A 20,912-nucleotide genomic window follows, 5' to 3' on the forward strand; every position below is an offset into this window, starting at 1 on the left:
GTGGAAGGCCCAACCACACTGAGCATTGTTCTCCAAATAGATAATAGCTGTTCCTTCTGTCAGAATTTAGCTGGCATGCTGCACCAGAAAATATGGGTGCTTTAAATCACAGCCACTCATCTCCCCTCTGCCTCCTTACTTTGGGGGCTTGTGATGGAAAGAAAAATGCTCTTACTTGCTGCTTTGCACGTTATATAACACAGTATGACTGATGTTGCTCTTATTGCTTTATATTGACGCAAGTTTATGGGCTAAATTTGCTACTTCAGAAGACAAACATCATCTTATGTCAGAGACAACTACAATTCAAAGGATTATCTTGCTCATACAATAAATTTTGTGACAGACTTTAACAAAATACACATGAGAAGAAACTGGCTTCTACTTCTTTTCAGAGAAAGGAGGATAACCATAGGACTCACCTACAGCTAACGTCATTGCCTTCAGCTTACTTCGCACCAGTTTGACCAGGACACTCTTCTGCAGTGGTGTGGCTTGGCAACAGACTACAGCCCGACATTTTTCTGTGAGTTCCAAGAAAATATTCTGTAGGCTGTCATGAAGGACATGTTCTAAATTCCTTCCATCAATAACCAGGCCTGCATTGAAACCTTGAGCTTGGGTGGAGGGACTTGCAGAGACATTTCCAAGTTTCTCACTGTTTATTTTTTTGACAGGAGCATTCTTCTGGATCTCCTCTAAAATTTTGCTCATTACCAAGGCACAGGCATCCTAATTAAAGACAAGAGAAAGACATCTTATGCAATACTGTTTGTATTCTGGCTTCCCTTTCAATTCATTAAATATTTATGGAAAAAACATCAAATGCTGTCCTTTTATTTTGACAGGCTCAGACATGAGGCTGAATACCCCTTTAAAATCACAAAGGATGAAGTCTGTTGTTAAAAAAAGTGTTTGTGATAAACTTTGCTTAAGCAGATTTGCTTGGGTATTGCATTAGGAAAAGGGAGAAAAACCTATGCAATCAGAAAACCTTCACAGACTAGTGGGAAAAGCAACCATTAAGCATTCTGTAATATAAATACAGCTTTGACAGAAAACCTTTGCTCTCTATGTTTCTTTTGTCTGGCATGCAAAGCCAAAAGTGCACTTCATATCACATTACAGGTGAGCTGTAATGAATTACGGAAGAACTGGCCTTGTGGAATGTTTTACCTTATCAGAATCAATATAAGATGCTCAAAAAATTCGTGGTATATATATATGTATATATATATATATATATAAAAAATATATATATATATATAAAGCACATGGAACATAGAAGAAAATACATCTTCTTAAATCTTCTCATCATTTTACTTTGAAATGCAACAGTATCAAATCCTAGTTTTTATTTCTAAGCCCAGTTAGAGGGAGGAAGAGCACAAAGGGGCAAAAGGGGCTTTGTTCTCATTGTCAAGCAAGACACTAATTTCCCAGCAGAATAAAAGGAAAAGTGTTGGCACAAATCAAACTCCAAGCTTTCCTCAAACACAACTGGACTAAAAATCCTTTCTTTTTTGACTTTATTTTCCCCACAGTTACTTCTTGCCACACTATCTTTTATGGCATATACAAATACAAGAAATGTATTATATGTTCTTAAGATACATGTATAATATGTTAAGGTAATGTATAAGATAATGATAATGTATAATATGTTCTTAAGATACATCTAAGCAGAAGAAAAAATAAAAATGAAAGGTCTTAGAACAATCATCTAATCCTTTAGAGAGTCTCAGATTTCATGTCTGCTCTGAGAACAGACATGTCATACATTGGCTTTACCAGTAACTTCTCCCTTAAGCAATCCAAAATTGATAAAAAACAATTGAAAAACAGCTGGTTTTAAGCATTCACATCAGGACACAGAGATCAAGTAGGATTAAACTTGCCATCCAAACCAGCATTTTTAATGACTTTTTATCACATGACTCAACTGGGTTGTGGGGAGAATAAAATTATTGAGAGGTTACTTTTTCAAATTGTGTGCAATCTACTTCAAGGAGACAATTCCTTGTATATTTATACAAGACAATGAGGGCTGAAGGAATATATTACAAAAAGCAACCTAAAGCTTAATTCAATAGAATTTGCATGACAATAATTCATACATTAATTACATGCTGTAACTCACAGCTGTTGGAAATCCCAGAATCATACAATTGCTTGGGTTGAAAAAGACTTTTAAGATCCTCCAGTCCAACCATAAACCTAACACTGCCAAGTCTGCCACCAAACCATGTTCCTCAGCAGCACATCTACATATCTTTTGAACACATCCAGGGATGGTGACTCAATCACTTCCCTGGGAAGCCTGTTCCAATAATTGACAACACTTTTGGTGAAGAAACTTTTCCTAATATCCAATCTAAACCTTCCCTGGCCCAACCTGAAGCCCTGTCAACTCCTTAACTTACACAGAGAGAAATTAAGAAGTCTGTTCAATTAAAATAATTAATCATAATGTAGGGACTGAATATAAAGAAACAGACTTTACTTACATAGAAAGGATTTCATATTTTACCCCCAAGGAAGGAAAATACATAAATGTTCTTTGGCTTCCCAACCAAACAACATTTGCTTTTCTGTATTGTCCTGTGGAATAGCCTTACTGAATTTTTCAGCAAAGAAGAAAATCTACTTTTCTACTCACCCTACTCCGTGATTTAAGAGCGAAGATTTTGTCCTCCGGTTCCAGCAGTTTACAAGCATAGGCAATGTTGACAGCTGTCTCTCTCTTGTCACCTGTCAACATCCATATTTTTATTCCAGCTTTCCGTAATGCTTGTATTGTGTCTGGAACACCCTCCTGCAGGCGATCTTCAATGCCAGTGGCACCTTAATTTAGACAAGCAGAGGGATTAGTGCTGCTGTATTTCCAAAAACAAAATGCTCCAAGAGTGACAGGACGAGTTGGTTTTCTATCTGTACCCACATCCCAAAACAGACATGCCACCATGGCATGCTTGGAAAGCAGTCACCTTGGTAGTATGAAGCCATTTAACCTCCTGATTTTCACTTCCATTTAATGTTAGGGCCAAGCCATATTGCTTATTGCCACACCAGCCTGCAGGACAGCAGGTCTCCAAAGCAGCTTGACTTGTCTCTGTTGGCTTTAGCGGCAAAGGGTACCTGTATATCCTTAAAACAGCATCAGTTTGCAGCACTGCTCTGGCTTCTCTCCAGAAACTGAAGCCAGTAATCTCAGAATTCCTTTAGTACCAAGGTTTATGGCATTTGCACTAAGCAGATATGACACAAAATGAAGGAAGTAGCACCCTTCTACACAATTGGATCTGTCTCTCTTTAGCTTCTAGCATGAGCTGCCTTTACCACCATAGCTAGATCTTTGCACTTCGTTTTCCAAATGTTATCCGCTGGGCAGTTCTCTAAAGTGATTATCCCAGCCTGCCTGCAGTTTACCTTTCACACACCTACACCAAACATTTTTTGTTTCATTTCTGCACAGCTGAATTACCTTCAGAGGAATAGCTCCTTCAGAAGCATACCTAACTTCTTATCTCCACGTTATTGCAGGAGAACACAGCACAAGTACACTGGCTGTGCCATGAATGCAACAGTGATGGAAAACATGCCCAGAAATAGGGTATCTCTGAATATTTGCACAGGCAGGCCTCAGACTTGTTACTATCATTTCATGTGCTTGTGATAATGACATTTAAAAACTCTAGTGAAGACAGAAAAATACCCAATAATAACAATAAAAAAAAAACCAAACTAGCAGATTTTTACAAACAACAGAAGAGCACCATCTGTCTTCAGTGTGCTTTACAACTAGTACAAACTTAGCAGTGAGATTTATGAAAATTCAGGAATGACAATAAATCAATAAATTCTAAGTCTGTACAAAGCTATGTGTTATACATATTGAGATTAGCACAGCTCTCTGCAAGCAAATTCCAATTATGAACATCACAGGCAGTTTCCTGGGAGTTACAGTATCTTCTACCTACCAAGCAAAGTTAGTTCGGTCTCAAGCCTCATGGCAGATTCAAGCAGCAGGTCCTCCCTATTGTCAATGCTGGTTTCTGCTAAAAAACGATGATTTAACCACTCTGCATATTCTGCATCACTCATCACCTACACAGAGAGAGAAAACATACAGCATGTATCTATACTGGCTTTTCAACAGTGCACCAGAAGTGTCCTCACAGTTACTTCTGCTGAACATCCTGAACCCAGATCCACATCCACATCCTGAACCCAGAAGTGCAGCCCCTGGCAGTGCATTACTTACCCGCTCCAGGATGTCCATGAATTTAGTACAATGGTCAAAGTGTTAGATTACTTTGCCAGGCTACTCATTGGCACCCTGCAGGTTGCTGGGGCTGCTTGACAGATTTAGACAGAAGGCAGGCAGGGCAGTGGGCACAGTGCACTCTCCCTACTGCTCCTCACCTGCAGCACTGACACTGCTGTGGAACCACTGCACAGCTGGGTACAGCTCGATGGCTGTCCAGCTACACAGCTCTTTGCTCATATCAATCCCTATGGAATTTTACTTCTGAGCAGCTTTGAATTTAAAACAGAATCTCAAAACATCACTTCACTTGTGCATCCACAGCTCGTAACACTGCAAACTGTATGTGAAACCAAATAAAACAGGTGTGACTTAATTTGTTTTCTGTGTCTGGAATTCCACCCAGGGTAAGATTCACGCAAGGAGACCTGCTTATGACTCCTAAAGAAAAATCTGGCTATTTGACAATCCCTATTTTAGAATTAGGATGTTAAGATGCTCGGCATCCTAAACTGACAACAATGACAATCTAACAGATGTCAGGAATTGATCTGGGTTTTCTTACAAATTCCTCCTAAAAGAACATCAGGATAAACAAAATGTGGCAATAGAAGAATCTGTTTAGAAGACATAATGTTTGCTCCATTGGTGATGCCACTGAGGCTGGTCACAGACTGCAAATATGCTTCAAAATACGTATTAAAAGGAATACCTTCTTAGCAATACACAGAGTGCGCAGTCCTTTTCTGGCATAGTCATCCAAGTGCTGCTGAGTTCTCTCTTTAATCTTCTCTTCAATCTCAGAATTATTAGTATGTACTATCACACAAAAAGAAGAGAAAGCAAATCAAACATGCATGTTTAGGCTAAATTCAGTGGAAAATTTTGAAGGTCTATATAAATTCTTAAAATAGCAAAATCTTAAAACTTTTTATTGTTAAAGAATGACAAGGGCAAGCAAAGAATTACAAGCTCTTTCGATACCTTTAGATGCAGTTCTCAACAAATCCATCATGACTGAGTCTGCACCTTTCGTGTACACCACCACTTTGCTGGAGACTGGATGCCGAACCACCACTGACATCCTTTTCCGCAGTGAATCAAAAGGCAGGATATGCAAAAGCTGAAACGTTAAAGACCCCAGACCTGCAAAGTCCACAGTTACTTGATCTGGAGTCCTAGACTGTAAAACACATTTATAAGCCCTAGCAGCATGAACCAAGGCAGCTTCATCTGGACTCTCAGCTTCATAACATAGTTTTGGTAAGGGAGATAATTCAATAGAGGACACAGCACTGTTGGGTTCACCACCAGCAGCTACATTCACTAGATGTAGTTCTTGAGGCACTTGAGAATTTTCTGGGCTGTCAGTATTGCGAGGTTCAGAAACCCTTTGAGCAACTCCATCCAAAGTAGGTGAAGCCAGTTTCATTCTGAAAATAGACAGTTTTCTCACAAAACTATTGGGGCTTTCAGATGATGACTCCTTTACACTTGGAAGTGGGGAAGAACTTAGTCTCCAGACTGAAAACCTCTGGAACATTTGCCTGATTTCCTCAAGTGATTTAATAGGCATCCTACCCAGCGAAGAGAGTCTCATCTGGAACAGAATAGTTAGAGAAAGTATTGATGTTAAATTGTTCCTATTTTATTATATTAAGGAAGGATACAAAGTAGGTATGTTTTGTAATGAAAGTAGTATTTTAGAATTTACCATGGGTTTGACTGCTTGCATTAAAGATGGCCAGCTTAAGTAAACATGTAATCATATAAGTACAGTAAACAGACTCTATAAGCTGTAAAAGTACTTCAGGTCTGAAAATGGGATGTGTTCCAAGTTTGATACATAACTCCATGCAATACTTCTTTTCAGAACTTTCAGTAATGAACAGAGTTAGTATGACATTGTAACTTTTAGAAGTTGTGGCAAATTGAACTAAACACTTTAATCCTTGTTCTGAATTAGCAAAATCCTTGTGAAGAATAAACCAATCCCCTCACACTAACTAGCTACAAGAACTGCTAAACATACAGTACCTGGTCAATAGTTTTTAGTGTTTTAAATTAAAAGACAGTTCCCCTGTGATCAAAGTTATAAAATAATTGGCTTCCTGTTACTCCAAACAGCTAGGGAGGTAACAGCTTAAAAAGTAAGGCATACAAGGCTGACATTCCTTTCTCACTGCTGGCGAGGAGCTAAGAATGAGTTACCAGGAAGCATGTTCTCTTTTGCCACTGAAAAGCAAAAAGTAGGGACAAACTCTGGTTCAGTTCTTCCACAGTTCCAGAAAGCTGCAATGTGTCTCCATTCAACATCATGGAAACAGAGACTAGGAACATCCTTTCATTGCCTCTTCCTATGGCAACACTGAAATCTGTTGCCTTGTGTTCTTTCCTGTCATTCCCTAATCATGAACTCAGAAACCTCATTCCTAGTGACCTGGAGGGTAGAAGTACCCTGCTGGCAAGTTATTCACAAATATTATTCTCAAAAAACCAAGACTCTCACCTGTATATTTTTCTCCATCACATTTAATGAATAGGTAACTATTGACTATGACCTCATCTGCCTCATCCACATATGGACCTCTAGGCTGCCTACTACACTTTCTGGGAATGCTTGGAAGCACACTAAAATACCAGGCTTATTTATACATAGGCGGTACTTCATACCCCACAGGATATGTTTTGTGAATGTCTCCAGCTATGGTTGTAGGTTTACTACCTAGACAGACACCAAAATCTAGTTCTGCACATGCCACCATTTTTTTTTCCAAAAAAAAGTCAACAAATGGAAATCACAGGTAATGAGGGAAAGAAATCAAAGCTGAACTTGGGAATAATCCTGGAACACAGTCAAAACTGGCAAGAAATGGGGTTATGAAAATCCTACACTGAAAAAACCAAAGGATTTGAAAAAAAAGTAGTATTTTTTTAAAAAGTTAGTTGTGCACTGAAAACAGCTACTAAACCAGGGCAGCCTAGAAAATGCACTGTTAATTCATGGTGAGACAACTTTATGTCATACTGCAAAGCAATTTTTCTTCAGATTAATACACACGTAAGACTTTATCTTCCATACTTTTGCCGAATCCTATTTGAATAGTCAGGGAACATGCAAGAGCATTCTCAGTTTCAATATTCTGGGAATCTTCAGCGATTATTCTTATTTTTCAGCCAACAATAACCTATGTGTAAAGGTAACCTGAGTGTTAATGTATTCTTATAGGAAGTTATACCCATATCTAAAAAAACCCCCATAACTAGAATATGGAAAAAAATTACAACTGCAATTTGATCTCAAAATTTCTCTTGTAGAAGTTACAAATGGTCAGAGAAACAAAAATATTGAAGCCAATTTATCAGCATTATTTTATTCATTAACTCATTGCACTCCATGTTTTACAGTAATTCCCTTCTTTCTAATAGGACAAACCAGCAGAGGTGAAAAGGATAGTTTTTAAAATGTCAGTTAACTGTATTTTTCTTTCTGTAATTGAACCACAAGGAGATTGGTTATTTGCAAATATGGCCAAATAGCCAAAAGCAAGATCTTACCTTCTGACGTGGCTGATTGGGACCTGAAACTACAACGGTATTACAGATTGCCAGAGCAAGAAAGAAGTCAGTGATATACATTGTCTCCAAAGATAACTTGCTGCTAGCTTCTTCTGATTGATGACAGGAATGAAAAGAAATTTGACTGAACTTCTCCAGCAGCTGTGTGTCTGGTACAACATCTGTTTCCTATTATGAAATGAACAAAACTGTCCATCAGGTTATAAACTTAGTCTCTGGAGGTTAAATCATTTACAGATGACCGAAGTGTAGAAGCTCATACAACTTCCCTCCTGTGCTGAGTTGGTTATACCAGGAAACTGAGGAACACTCTGGAATCTTCACTGCCTTGTGTTAGTCCATTGAAAATGGCAAACTTCCTGCCCAAACAGGTAAACACCTAAAGGCTTAGTTCACAGACACTTCAACAGATATTTAGACACCTTCAGGTACAGAAGCAGAGTTTTTTCCTCTCATAACTTCAAATAAATATTGACCATCTAGATACTTCCTATTAAAACCAAAAGAAGATGCTAGAAACCTCTTAAAACAAAGAACAAACTGTTAGTAAGATGAAGTTGGTCATTTCATTTGAAGTGATCATGGATGCAGAGCAGCAAGAGCCGAAGTATACACTACATGAAACAACAGGCATCTCCAATGTCAATTGCAAATGGGATGCAACCAAGCCATCATGAGACCTCTGATTTTGGTGGAAGAGAGAAAGGATTTCTTAAAATGACAAGCAATCTGATCAAATGAGGGTAAAAAGAGATATCCTCATGAGTCACTTCAGAAATTTAGCATCAAATCCAACAGCTTCTACTCACAATGGGACTGCTGAAAGCCATGTGTCCTGAGTGGGGAATGCCACCTGCTTCATCTTGCCTTTTGACTGCAGAGTAACTACCAGACAACTGATTCAAAGACTTTCTGTTCAAAGGTTCACACACAGCTCTGCAGTTGTGCCCCTGACATTTTGATGTACAGGTTGAAGAGCCACACTGACATTCAGCTGAATCCTCATCATCTGAATCCATCTCTTGATAGGATTCCAACCTCTTTGCTAAGGAGAGAGAAACAAAATTATTTTTCCATGAGCAAAAAGAAACATGTCCAAAACACTGCCTAAAGTAAGGAATTTGTTATATAGTTAAGAATAATCCACCATTTATTAAACCTGTAACAAGCCACCACACTGTCTTCTTGTTTGAGCAGCATTCTACTGGACTGAATCCAGAAGAGGGAGCAAGAATGATCAGAGCTCTAGATAACATGAGTCACATGGATACAGTAATATAAGCTGGAGTTACACAGCCTCCAGAAGGGCACATTGATGGGAGTCAAATGCATGTTCAAGTGAAGGGAAATCGCATAGAGATAGGAAATAGCCTGTTTTCTGTGCATACTATGGCTATCAGAAGACACAATGGCCCCATATTATGGCAAGATGGACTCAGGCTAGGTATCAACAAAAACTTGTCAGAGACGATGTGACATATTAGAACGGAATGCCTGAGAAAGCAGTGAATTGGACTTTACTGGAGGTCCTGAAGAAATGAAACAAAAAATTTCATAAAGAATAATAGCAACAATTCTGCTTCTGGTGAGAAAAATGGGACCAGACTTCTTGATGTGTTTTCTAGCCTAGTTATGTTATGATGGATCAGAATTGTATGTCAGGGGATTAACAAATACAGCTGCTAGCAGGAACTCATTCAAACTGTGTTTATTGTTTTGGTATTGGACACCCTCTCACAAACAGATACACATTTTGTGAGTTTTTAATTGAAAAGCGGGTTTCAATAATAAAACTTTGTCTGGACATGTGTAACACCTCTGCACCACAGATATAAACGTAGTTCTGTTCCTACCCAAAAATCAGTGGTGTAAAGAACCTCTGTAGCAAATGGAAACACCCCTATGCTACCATGGTCTTGATTAAGAACATATTCAAGTGTTTGCACTGGAGTTCTGAGAGTGTTTGACCATATGCCAGAAGTTGAAATCTTAATCTGGAAAGAACTGGAACTATGTACACTATTCAGCTTTCAAGTTTTACTTCTCACTGTGAAAACGGCATTCCATGAGCATACCCTAGCACTTCAGTGCCTAAAATCCACAGACAGCATGGAAAAACTGTTCTGAGAGCTGTGCATTGCCTATTTATTTCATTAAAGTGTGAATACAAACACTGGCATCCTAGCAAAAAACCAATGTTAATATACAGACACGTCCAGCAACACCATTAATTCCCTACTTCTTTCTTATTTCAGGTGGTACCTACTGTACAGGAAAGAAGTGAAAAGAGGGATATCATTCTGTTTTATGCGAACAGAAAACCTATCCACAGGTCAGACCCCAGCTCTGTCACTCTAAATGAGAGGGAAATATGTTTATTATGTCACTACTGAGTCCCGTATTTTCTGCTGTCTTCTCTTTCTGTCCCCCATCCTGCCATTTTGATGAGTCCAAGGAAACAGAGAGACCAGAGCTTACACCTTCCTTGGCAGGCCATCTTCCTGATATCAACATGATATTAGCAACATAGCTCCTTTAAAAAACAGGTAAGTGGGAACATAACAGATTGTGGCTCTCCACAACTACCAACTACAAAATCCCATGAGGCATTGATACCTTTTACTGGAAAGCAGCACCAGTGACTTAGTATGTGTTTGTAGAGGCAGGTTTGGACAACACATGTCCATTCTGCTCTGCTTCCAGGCTGCTGAGAAGCCGCATGCTCTGTCTGAAGTAACATGGGGCACCTCTTACAACACCACACTACTCTACTGCCATGGTTCAAGAGGCACACATTACTTTAGACAGAACACTGCATGGGAGCATCTATGGAGGATTATACTGAATCACAGGCATCCCTTTACCCTGGGCAATAAAGATATAAACACAGAAATATATGTTCAGATTAGGCAGCTTCTATGTAAAAGACTGTACTGTGTTGCACTGCAACTCTTACCCTATGTAGCATGTCTGTGCATCTGAACAAATATAAACCAGGGCTAAAAACCAGGACCTCTGAAGTTTTTCAAACTAATTTGGTAGGAAGAAACACATGTTTACTCTCCAGGGAAAAGACAGGGCACAGGAGGAAGTAATTATGTACATAATTAACACACTAATAATTTTGGAAGATAACTTTATGTGAACTACTAGCAGAAGCATGTGTAGACATACTTTCCCTGGCACACTGAGACCTGAATCAGCCGCAGCTGCATCACTCACACTACTCTTTGGTTTCTTTTCGGAAAGTTTTCTTTGCTTTAGGAAATGCTCTGAAAATATAATCTGCTTTTTATTTAAGTTGTTCATTCACCTAGTTCAAAACTTATAAACTTTTTTTCTCACTTTGCTGTTGTCATCCTTCCCAGTACAATTATGCAAATCCAAAGAAGCATCTGGAAACCCGCACCATAACACTTCCAAAACATGTGCAGAAATTGCTGTAAAATTTGTCTGTAAAATCTGGTCCTGTGACACAACAAAAGAAGGGCCGAACTGATTCATTGCTGTAGCCAGCAGGGTGTGCCTTTTGCTTGCAGTTGTCAGCAATTCTATCTGGCAGCAAACCCATCAAAACCATGGAAGGTTTACTACACATCTGTGCCTCACATGCCCCCACCCATCACCTTTGATCTCATGGAATATTTGCATTGCTCACCAGCAAAAGAACAAATGTCTGCAGGCACTAGTACATACACATGGTAACTGTAATAAATACTTTGTGGTTTTACATAATTAATAAAATAGCTAATTAAATCATTCATGTCACTCTGCCCAATTTTCTCTTGTGTCTGAAGCTGTATCTTCTCCTGTCTCCCAAAGACTTCAAGCTGGCTCTCATGAATTATATACTGAAAGATCCTACACTTTTAGACAGTAACACAGTAACTATTCATTAACACTGCTTGTTGACTTTTTGGCTAATAATGAACAGCTGTGTAAGATCTACGTAAGACTACAACAGTCATTTTCGATGAAGGTACTTACCCTTGCAGTATTAACACACACATGGACACACATCTGATTACTTGTACCTTAAAATTACTGTTAAGTAATGTATTAATACTGTTAAGCATGTATTTAATTTGGGTTACTATAGTCTCAAGAGCAAAAGTATGTTGAAGTGGAGTCTTAACATATACTACATAAAGGTGGTACACTGCTAGGACAGTCAACAGGATGTTTAAACCTTAGAATGCTAGGTAAGCATTGGCACTCTAGTTGGAGAAAAAAAAAATAGAGGAAAGAGTAGATGGGCAATTTTTCAGTGTTCTGGGTTCTGAATATTCCACAGAGAGAAACAAAACAGAGTAGGCATGACTTCTCCCACAATGAGTAAAGAATATTTAGTTCATGGTATCAAATATGTTGGAAAAATGATCCAGGTGAACAAAGGTTTGTGTCTTACCATTTTCCTCATGGCAATACTCCTGTCCTGCAATGCTGCACCTCCGAAAAACCATCTTATTTTCAGTGAGGGTTCCAGTCTTGTCCGAGAAAATGTACTGAATCTGGCCAAGGTCTTCAGCAATATTTAGTGCTCGACACTGAATAGTTGAGTCTGTTTTCTCATGGTAAAAATCAATGTCATTCTGTATTAAATAAATTTGTCCCAATTTGACAATTTCAATCGAAACATAGAGAGAAACTGGGATCAAGACCTACCAAAATAAAACACAGGGATTAAATAAAACTGAAGTCTTTGGCCAGTTACAAACATGAAGTAGCTCTACTGAAGCCGAAGAGTTACTTCAAGGGTACAAATGAGATCAGAATGTGACCCATGTTCAAAGCAGACCAGTTACCTGTAATAAAATTATCATCGTCCAGAACATATAGAAGCCTGCTAACACTGGATGACTCGATTTCCCATCTGGCTTGGGGATGTTAAAAAACGGTATTTCCGAATACCTACTTAACCAAATTGCATGACCTTGAAAACAAGATAAAGTCAGTCAGTTTTATGTAAAATGTATCACAGCTCAGGGTTATTGTGTTAGTTGTTATAGTCTGCAGTTCTTTCTAAGCTTTTAAACTACAATTTTATCTCTTGGGGCTTTTTCCCAACAGGAGTCCCAAGTGTCAATACACACATGAATAAACACCTTACATGCATTCTATCAACAGCATCCATACAGCATATCTCAGAAATAAAGAAATATTAACTACACTTCATAAACAGTTTTTTCCCTCCAAAAAAAACAAACCCTCTGGCAATTAATTGTGTTATCCTTGCCTCTCCAGGTTTTAGTCTACCTGCAAACACATCATCTTGTCATCATTTTTAAGTGTAGTCTGAAGAAGTTTTATTAAACATATTTTAAACACCTTTATGATGTTGGAAAAGTTAGTCTGTTTAGATTTACTCGAGCTAATCACTTAATCAACCCCTAAAATAATCAAGTTGGTACAACTCTAGTCACACTAGGTCTCTTACCTCGATGTGCACATGCATCTCATGTTACCTGAAAAATCCTAAGAGAAAGTAGGAATTTTGCAGAACAGATAGTGAGAAAAAAGAGAAATCAAATGAAGAAACAGGCTCCAGATGCAAAACTTGCATCAGGAACACACTTTTTAACCGCACCCCAGATCAAACATGACAACTACAACCTTACAGCACTCCCAACTTTCAGGGAATTACACGTGGATAAAGATTGACAAAATGAATTAGCTCCAAAATAAAATACTTCCCATTGTAGGCTGAGAGAGGAAAATAGCAGGAATTTGAGCGATTCTCACCTACCTATTGCACCAGTTAAACACATCAAAAGTAGAAGCAGAACACACCAAAGAATATCAGTGTTCACTTTCCTTTCCAATTTACTGCGCTTGTAATGAGGGCCGCTGTTATTCAGCATGGCTTTGGTTTCATGACCTGCAACCAAAAAAGAGGTTAAATTCTTAAATAACAGGTATCAGAACTGACAAGTGCTTTATATTTCTACAGCTTTGGGAAACAGAATATTTCTATTAAGTAATATTTGAACAGCCATTATAAATATGAGGAAATTAGATTCTCCTACAATACATGTATTCTGTCCTAAAGAAAACTGAACAAGTTACATCAAAATCTGCCATGCATACATTAACTTTTATTAACTTACATTAACTGTCACTAATATTCTTTCCTATAGAAACAACATAATTCTTGACTCTTCTATATTATTTCTAATATTTTCTACAAAATCCTACACCTGTGTTACAACTATCTGTCTGGATGCATCATATTGATTAGTGTAAAAACTTCTGCCCTTTCTACAAACTGTAGAACGGAACTAGAAGAACAGCACTAGCTTCAGTTTTGAATAAGAAAAAAGTCCTAAGCAACTCATGCATTTCCACGTCCATTTCAAAATCTCGGTTTACCATTGCAACAAGTTGAGGACAAGGACCTGCTCCCACACAACAGATCTGTCCTTCCAGGAATAATCAGGGGTATCAGTTTTTTACTGTTAAAACAGAAACAAACCTAACTCAGATGTGCATTCTTAACATTTCTAGCTACGGCGGCCTTTTGCCAGATTCAAGCTTTTACTCTCCCAATTCCCCTTTGTACAATACTGTTTCTTAGGGCACATAACTATCTTGTTTGCAAGGCAGTCTGTGAAAACCAGGGTGGTTCACTAACCTGCATATACCACTATGCCTACCACAGCTTCTGTGTTTCTTACTGTGCATCCTCGGAGCAGTAAGTTTTCCTTGCTGAGACCCACGCGATCCATGTTTGAATGCTCACTGCAAAAGAAAACCACATCAGCTTGTAGGACTCCCGCAATTACCAATCAGGCTTCGCAAAAACATTAGGAACAGATTTCCCAAAGAAGCTGCAAGTCACTGACTGCCATCCTGACAACTCTGATCGGACTTTTCAAATGAATGGAGTAACATGAAAGCAGATCACCCTTGAAAATCCAAGCATGTAGGCACTGCATTACAATTTTTTTTGCATTTATCAGCCTAGCATTTGCCATCTGGCATATGTGAAGGAGGCAACACTACTGAAAAGAGATCCAAGACAACTACTGGAAATCTGAAACCCTATCCCTATTTGTATTATCAGCATCAGAAAATATTTGAAAAAAATATAAAATCTCATTTTAAATATACTGTGAGCACTGTCACTCCTGTGGTATACTTTCAGTGCAGGTATGCCCACTCTTTGTCAAGGTGCTTCCTCAGAGACTAAGATTCATACATATTTATTTTTATTCTCAAATATCTAATGTGTCAGTGTGCAAAGGGAAGAATAAAGACATTCTAACTCTCAAAACCTGAAAATAAGTCACCCCATTAAACAGTATTTTGTTTTCCTATTATCTATATAAAATCATAAACTTGTAAGAATCACAGAATCATAGAATGGCTGGGGTTGGAAGGGACCATAAAGATCATCTAGTCCCTTAAGGTCCCTTCCAACCCTAACCATGAAGGAAACCCCTAACATAAATGCAGCCTAAAGAAAAGACACAGATAGGCACACTGGTCAAAAGGAGTTTGATCAACTGACTGAAGGTTACACAAAACAAATCAGAGTAGGAAAGGAAGCCAGTCCTTTCGATTTCCAATTCTAAGCAATGCAGCTTGCCCAGTCAGGCCTTGGTCGAGGCCAAATACTGTAGATCCCATATGTTATGAAGAGCAGATTTAAAACAGGTATTTCAAGTATGAAATACACAATCGCAAAACAGCCTGACCTAAGATGTTGAAAATATTTAATACAAAATAAAAAGCATCAGTGCCCAATTTGCTGCTCAGAAAACCCTTCTAGAGCTCTGTCTGTTGGGCTGCACTTAGGAATGTAATGGTGCAAACCGACCTCTATCCATATTGTTATTTCTTAAAGCAAACATTAAGAGATCTCTGAAAATTATGTGAAAGCAAATGACAGTAGTTTAAAGAGCCACCAAACCTACTTACACAAAGCCTCGGAAATGACTGAGGTCTTTGTTAGGATTCTCACACTCTATTCTACTGGAAAATTCTTCTGGATCAATTTCAGAGACCTAAAGCCGTGGGAAGCAAAAAAACCCCAGAGAACTCAGACAAAATGTGATAGAAATTAAAAACATCATAAATTCAGAGGTTCAGATATTACTATCTAAAATTTAGCTTCTAAACTGTAGGTTGCTGGTGGTGTTGATGGTCTCCTACCCAGCATAAATCAGACTTACACATCATAGGACTTCCTAGTAAATATTAAACACTGGCAAGTATGAGTTGAATTGCTGATATTTTGAGAACACTGGAGAGGACAAAAATGGGTGGAAGGATGAGGAGGAAGAAGGAAAACCAAAAGCAGTAAGAACATCTGAAAGGCAGAGATTTCCATAGATTTTTTCATTATATGAAAAAAAATAAGATGAGGCACTATCTTCTCTTCAAGCAGAATTTCTTGCAAACAGACTTTTTTTTCCAATACCATGACCACGATGGTTTCTGTGCTAACACAAAGAAAGCAGGTAGAGCTTTGCAATGATGTTTGAGACTTACAAGTACCAAAGAAAGGGCTGTTACGAAAGACCAGAAGTACATGTTGCAAACGAAGAGGAGGTGAGCTCTTCAGTGAAAAGTCAAGTGAAACGAGTATCCCGTATTAGTAAGAATGAAACACGAGGAGAAGTAAGAGAAAAGCCAAAAGGCCTTATCTTTGGAATTACCTGCTATTGCGATTTAATTTCAATTAATGGCGTATGAGTATGCTTCTAGTCTCTAGAATAACACAGACTTGCCTCTGGCATAACTGAGTCATTTCCAAGCTGAGTACCTGCCACTAACTCTTTGGAAAGTCATTTGTTCTACTCTTTAAAAAAAACCCCAATGACCAATTTAAGGTTTCACACTCCCAAGCATAATTCTCTAACTCACAGGTATTACTGAATATATCTTCTACATAATTACAGGTCTCTGAGAAGGCTGTACTCCCTCAATTGGATGACTTCACACGAGCAGAATAGCAACTGTGAGCTTTTGAAACTCACAAGACATCATTTCTTAACACGTACTTTGATAGCTTGATTAAAAGACTTTTTTTGCTATGTTTTGCTGTATTGATGTGTTGCACTGTATTAACCTGAAATCAATATGAATGCAGCCTTTGACATACAGACTACGTTCAGTCTCTTCGCAAATTTAGTTAACTGTGAAAGACCTGTCTCTCCACTGACCTTTAGCATGTTGAGTTGCACAGGAGGTACAACATTTCTGTAAAATGTTAGACAGAATACTTGATTGATGCTTTTCAAGAATTTTGCACTGTACAATGATTACCCAAATAAGAACTACCCTCAAAGTGAAATAGCCAAAGCAGTCGATTCTTTTCTTCTACTGTCTAGAAACCTCTAGATATATATTGCTAGTAGACCCTCTTGTAATATACCTTGAAACAGAAAGCATTGAAACTCTGGGTGTAATCTACAGTGGACACAGCTGTCTACATTCTGACAGCATAAAACAGAGGTTATAAAAACTATGTCCAAAAGTTGGTATCTTGATACGGACACTCAGATCTTCCTGGACTATAAGTTTATTTTTTCATTATAATCGTAATTTCGGCAAAGCAAGTATTGAAAGTAGAAGCTTTTGTACCTTATTTCTTGAGAAGTGTTCCTACGTTTCCTGGCATAAACGAGAAGATTTAAATTTTAGCAGAATTAGAATTACTCAGATTTTGTGTAAAGGTCCCTAAAGGAGGGAGACAATAAAGATGGAAACCACTGGAATTTTGCTCTGTGTAAAAATATGTATATACAGAAGGATCAAACAGACCTTCCTGCCTTGCTGTTCTAAGACTAAATCAAGAAATAAAAATAAAAACAGAAGTAAAAGTAAGCATGTGACTGTAAAGGGATAAGCACATCATGCCTTTGGTATTACCATACCCATTAAGTAACGGCACTTAGAGACAACCTCTCCTCACTTCCTTACCACTGCTGTAAATTCAGAACCGGCTCAGGTAATTTTATCCCAGAGGACTAAACAGTCTGTTGTTATGGACAACACTGAAGCTCCCTGCTGCTGTTTCCAGCATGGTGTTTCAGCAGCAGAACTGAAGACTACAGAAATGTCAGGATTCTTTCATCTTTTGATATTGTCTTTTTTGTGTCAGCCTCCAGCATTTTGGCTGCTGGGTATAATATTAAAATATTGTATGGGAGTAACAATGCGTTTGCAATATGAAGAAACAGTGAAAAAGACAATACATGCTCTTCTCTCTAGGTCTTTATATAGAACAGGAGTCCCTTCTAAAAAAGTCCAGTTTCTCACCCATGACATGTTATCCACCATAAGTAACTACTTGAGGTTTACCTGAATTGTTAATTTCACTGGTTTCCATTACTTGAAATAGATCTGTCTTTCTCTGCATTATGTGAACAGGCAAAGATTTGCTCCAAAACAACTCAAGCAACAAATTATAACTGTGTTACCTAGTACCTTGTTCAGATGGGGATTGCTGAGCTACCATGAATTAGGCAGTCTAGAGGGCTGAGTTGTTTGGGATTTTTTAGTTCACCATCTGTCATGTCAGCTTTCTTACACCCCTAGAAAAGCACAATTCTCACCTGCTCTGAATATCCTCTCACCACCTGTCTCTGCTTTAAATTGGTTTCTCCGTCAAGGCCTGCAGTTTCAATATAACAGATCCCATCCAGGTCACTAGAATATAACAGCACCATGTCAGCAGGAATGATTTCATTACGTGAAAGCCGGACGAAGTCCCCAACATTGATATTTTTCCAGCACTCATCTACGTATTTCTTCTCCTTCCTGAAATACACAGAAGAAAAGTGATTTTTTACAAATGCATAAACTGAAACTAAGAAAAACCTACAAATGCTATTTGTCATGGCTACTACAACACATCAAAAGTGACATTTTCCAAAATACTTGTTTCCCCACACAGAAACAGAGCATGCAATAAGGAAAAAACATTCACTATACTTCCTTAATCTTTGTATTTTTCATGCTTGGAATATCCTTTTATGGTAGGTATAAAAGAAAAATAATCAAGTGTGCAGCACTGATACATACTCAAGGAAGTTTTCTGATGGTTAATTTAGAATACGATAAGTTTGCATTCCTATCTTTTTATTATCCATGATAATAACTGCCTAGCAGACTTGCCACTAGCAGACTCCATGCCTGACTTGCACTCATAGTCTGTAATATTGCAGTCCTGCACTGTGGAACACAGATGCCAACATTTGTATCAAACTGTGTGATGCACTCAAATAGAATACTATCTTGCTCTGTTTGGGGAAATGGTATCACATTATGAGTACAACATGATGCCATTAATGAGCGATGAACTAGCAGCCTTTCAATTTCCACGAAGCCATTTTAGAGGAATTAAAAATACACCTCTCAAAACAAATGGTATGTACAACAATGCTTAACTAGTCAAAGTACCTTGGTTAATACAGTACAAACACATGCATGAACTCACTTGCCTCAAAGCAAATTTTTTTTGGCAGATTTTACACTAATTTGATAACCATTTAACAAAACTGGTGATCAAGTCTCAACTAGTCCCTGATCTAAGCAGCCCTGCTTCGAGAAGGGGGTTAAGACTAGATGACTTTCAGAGACCTGTTCCAAATTACATTATTTTATGATTCCATAAGTATCCAGAAAGTAACCAAAAGAATTATCACCAACTTTTTCACATAATAGTCATAATCAAATAACAATAAACCACAAAGACTGTTGTCCCTTACCTGCTATATACTTTGGTTACTAAGTTGTTTATCTGTTTATCCATTTTGTACCTTGAGTAATCTTCCAGACCATCCTTCACTGCAATAATTGTCAGAACCCCTATCAGAGGTAGCATTGTAATTTCTTTTTGGAAAGCTTCCACCAAAGGAACCCAATTTAGGACAACTAGAAATAGGAAATACAAATTGGCAACTCTGAAACAAAGAGAAAACACAGGATTTAGCTGTGCTAGCGGACAATGATCCTTATTTCCCCACTCCATGCTCTACAGACATTTAAGTTATCGGCAATTTATCTTTTCTTCACCTGCAATTTAAGAATTATCCAGAACTCTGCTTTCACTCTCCAGTCAATAGATTACTTAGCAACACAGTTGCTTAACAGACATGATCAGGTAATGCAGAAACCAAGAATTTTCCTCTATTTTCAAAACTGTCCTCCAGGCACATGTCTTCCAGAGTGAGGCACTGCTGAATTTGCACTCTCAAATTTCCAGGTCCTTTAAAATTAATTTCATAATCTCTTAGGCAACATGACATGCTTTAAAAAGGAAGCCATCCTGTAACCTCCCTGCATAGCTTGACAAACCAGCAGTTCTCCAAGCAGAAGGAAGATGAAAGACATAAGAGAAGGGGAAAAAAACATATGCAGGAAATAAGCTGAAAATCCCACTGCAGACTGGTGTGTGGGAGTGCTCCAAGAGCAAGGAATAATTCAATAGTCCAAAGAACAGAATAAGCGGAAAGTACACAAGCTAAGGAGAAAAGGACTAGCTCAACAATGATGATACTCAAGAAACTTTGGCCAGATCACATGTATCTTTTCAGAAGTGATAGGTCAGGAGAAGGAATAATTTTTTAATATATAGTAACACACACAAACAATTCAATAGAAGGATTCAGCTTCAGAAGAATTACCACAATCAAAACCAAGTTCCTTACCTGTGAAATTGTTCGAATAAATTCCGTGGTAAAAAATTCAATAAAGTATACCTAGTAGTCCGTATTTTGTTGTTCATGTACAGTTTTGATACTTTTTCATACTCTTCTTTAAAATGACCCAAACAGGGAATCACTATCCTATGTTTGCCAGTAGTTCTTGATGACTGATAGCACTTGCTACTTGAATTGTTGCTGCTGCATTCTCTGCCTTCTGTTGATATAAGTCGCTGCCAGCGGTATCGGGCCCAGCGGATGGGATCTGCCATTGCACCTGAAACACTTAATAACCCAAGGAGTGTCATCTCTCTAGAAACATTTGAAAATACAGCAAGTTACACAACAATTCTGTGAACGCTTTTCAACAAAAAGTCACAATTACAGTTTGGCATAAGCCTAGGAAAAAAAAG

The 20,912-nt window shown here is 38.2% G+C and overlaps 1 protein-coding gene across 3 annotated transcripts in view; it reads right to left on the reverse strand.

The window, feature by feature from the left end:
- ATP10D (ATPase phospholipid transporting 10D (putative)) overlaps positions 1–20,912 on the reverse strand; it is a 45,865-nt gene that overhangs the window by 15,676 nt on the left and 9,277 nt on the right. For all 3 annotated transcript variants that reach the window (XR_005601802.1, XM_010401713.4, XM_039551287.1), the window contains exons 2-16: positions 20,506–20,784; positions 19,564–19,758; positions 18,409–18,613; positions 15,767–15,852; positions 14,478–14,584; positions 13,593–13,724; positions 12,652–12,779; positions 12,255–12,507; positions 8,656–8,891; positions 7,826–8,014; positions 5,252–5,867; positions 4,980–5,086; positions 3,981–4,107; positions 2,660–2,844; positions 423–732 (exon numbers count right to left, since the gene is read on the reverse strand). Coding sequence is in view for 2 of the 3 variants with exons in the window: in XM_010401713.4 (XP_010400015.4) it covers positions 423–732; positions 2,660–2,844; positions 3,981–4,107; positions 4,980–5,086; positions 5,252–5,867; positions 7,826–8,014; positions 8,656–8,891; positions 12,255–12,507; positions 12,652–12,779; positions 13,593–13,724; positions 14,478–14,584; positions 15,767–15,852; positions 18,409–18,613; positions 19,564–19,758; positions 20,506–20,771 (3,142 nt within the window). In the remaining variant the exon portion in view is untranslated. The remainder of the gene's footprint in view (positions 1–422; positions 733–2,659; positions 2,845–3,980; positions 4,108–4,979; positions 5,087–5,251; positions 5,868–7,825; positions 8,015–8,655; positions 8,892–12,254; positions 12,508–12,651; positions 12,780–13,592; positions 13,725–14,477; positions 14,585–15,766; positions 15,853–18,408; positions 18,614–19,563; positions 19,759–20,505; positions 20,785–20,912) is intronic.

The sequence above is a fragment of the Corvus cornix genome, chromosome 4, assembly GCF_000738735.6.
Source record: "Corvus cornix cornix isolate S_Up_H32 chromosome 4, ASM73873v5, whole genome shotgun sequence".
Taxonomy (NCBI): domain Eukaryota; kingdom Metazoa; phylum Chordata; class Aves; order Passeriformes; family Corvidae; genus Corvus; species Corvus cornix.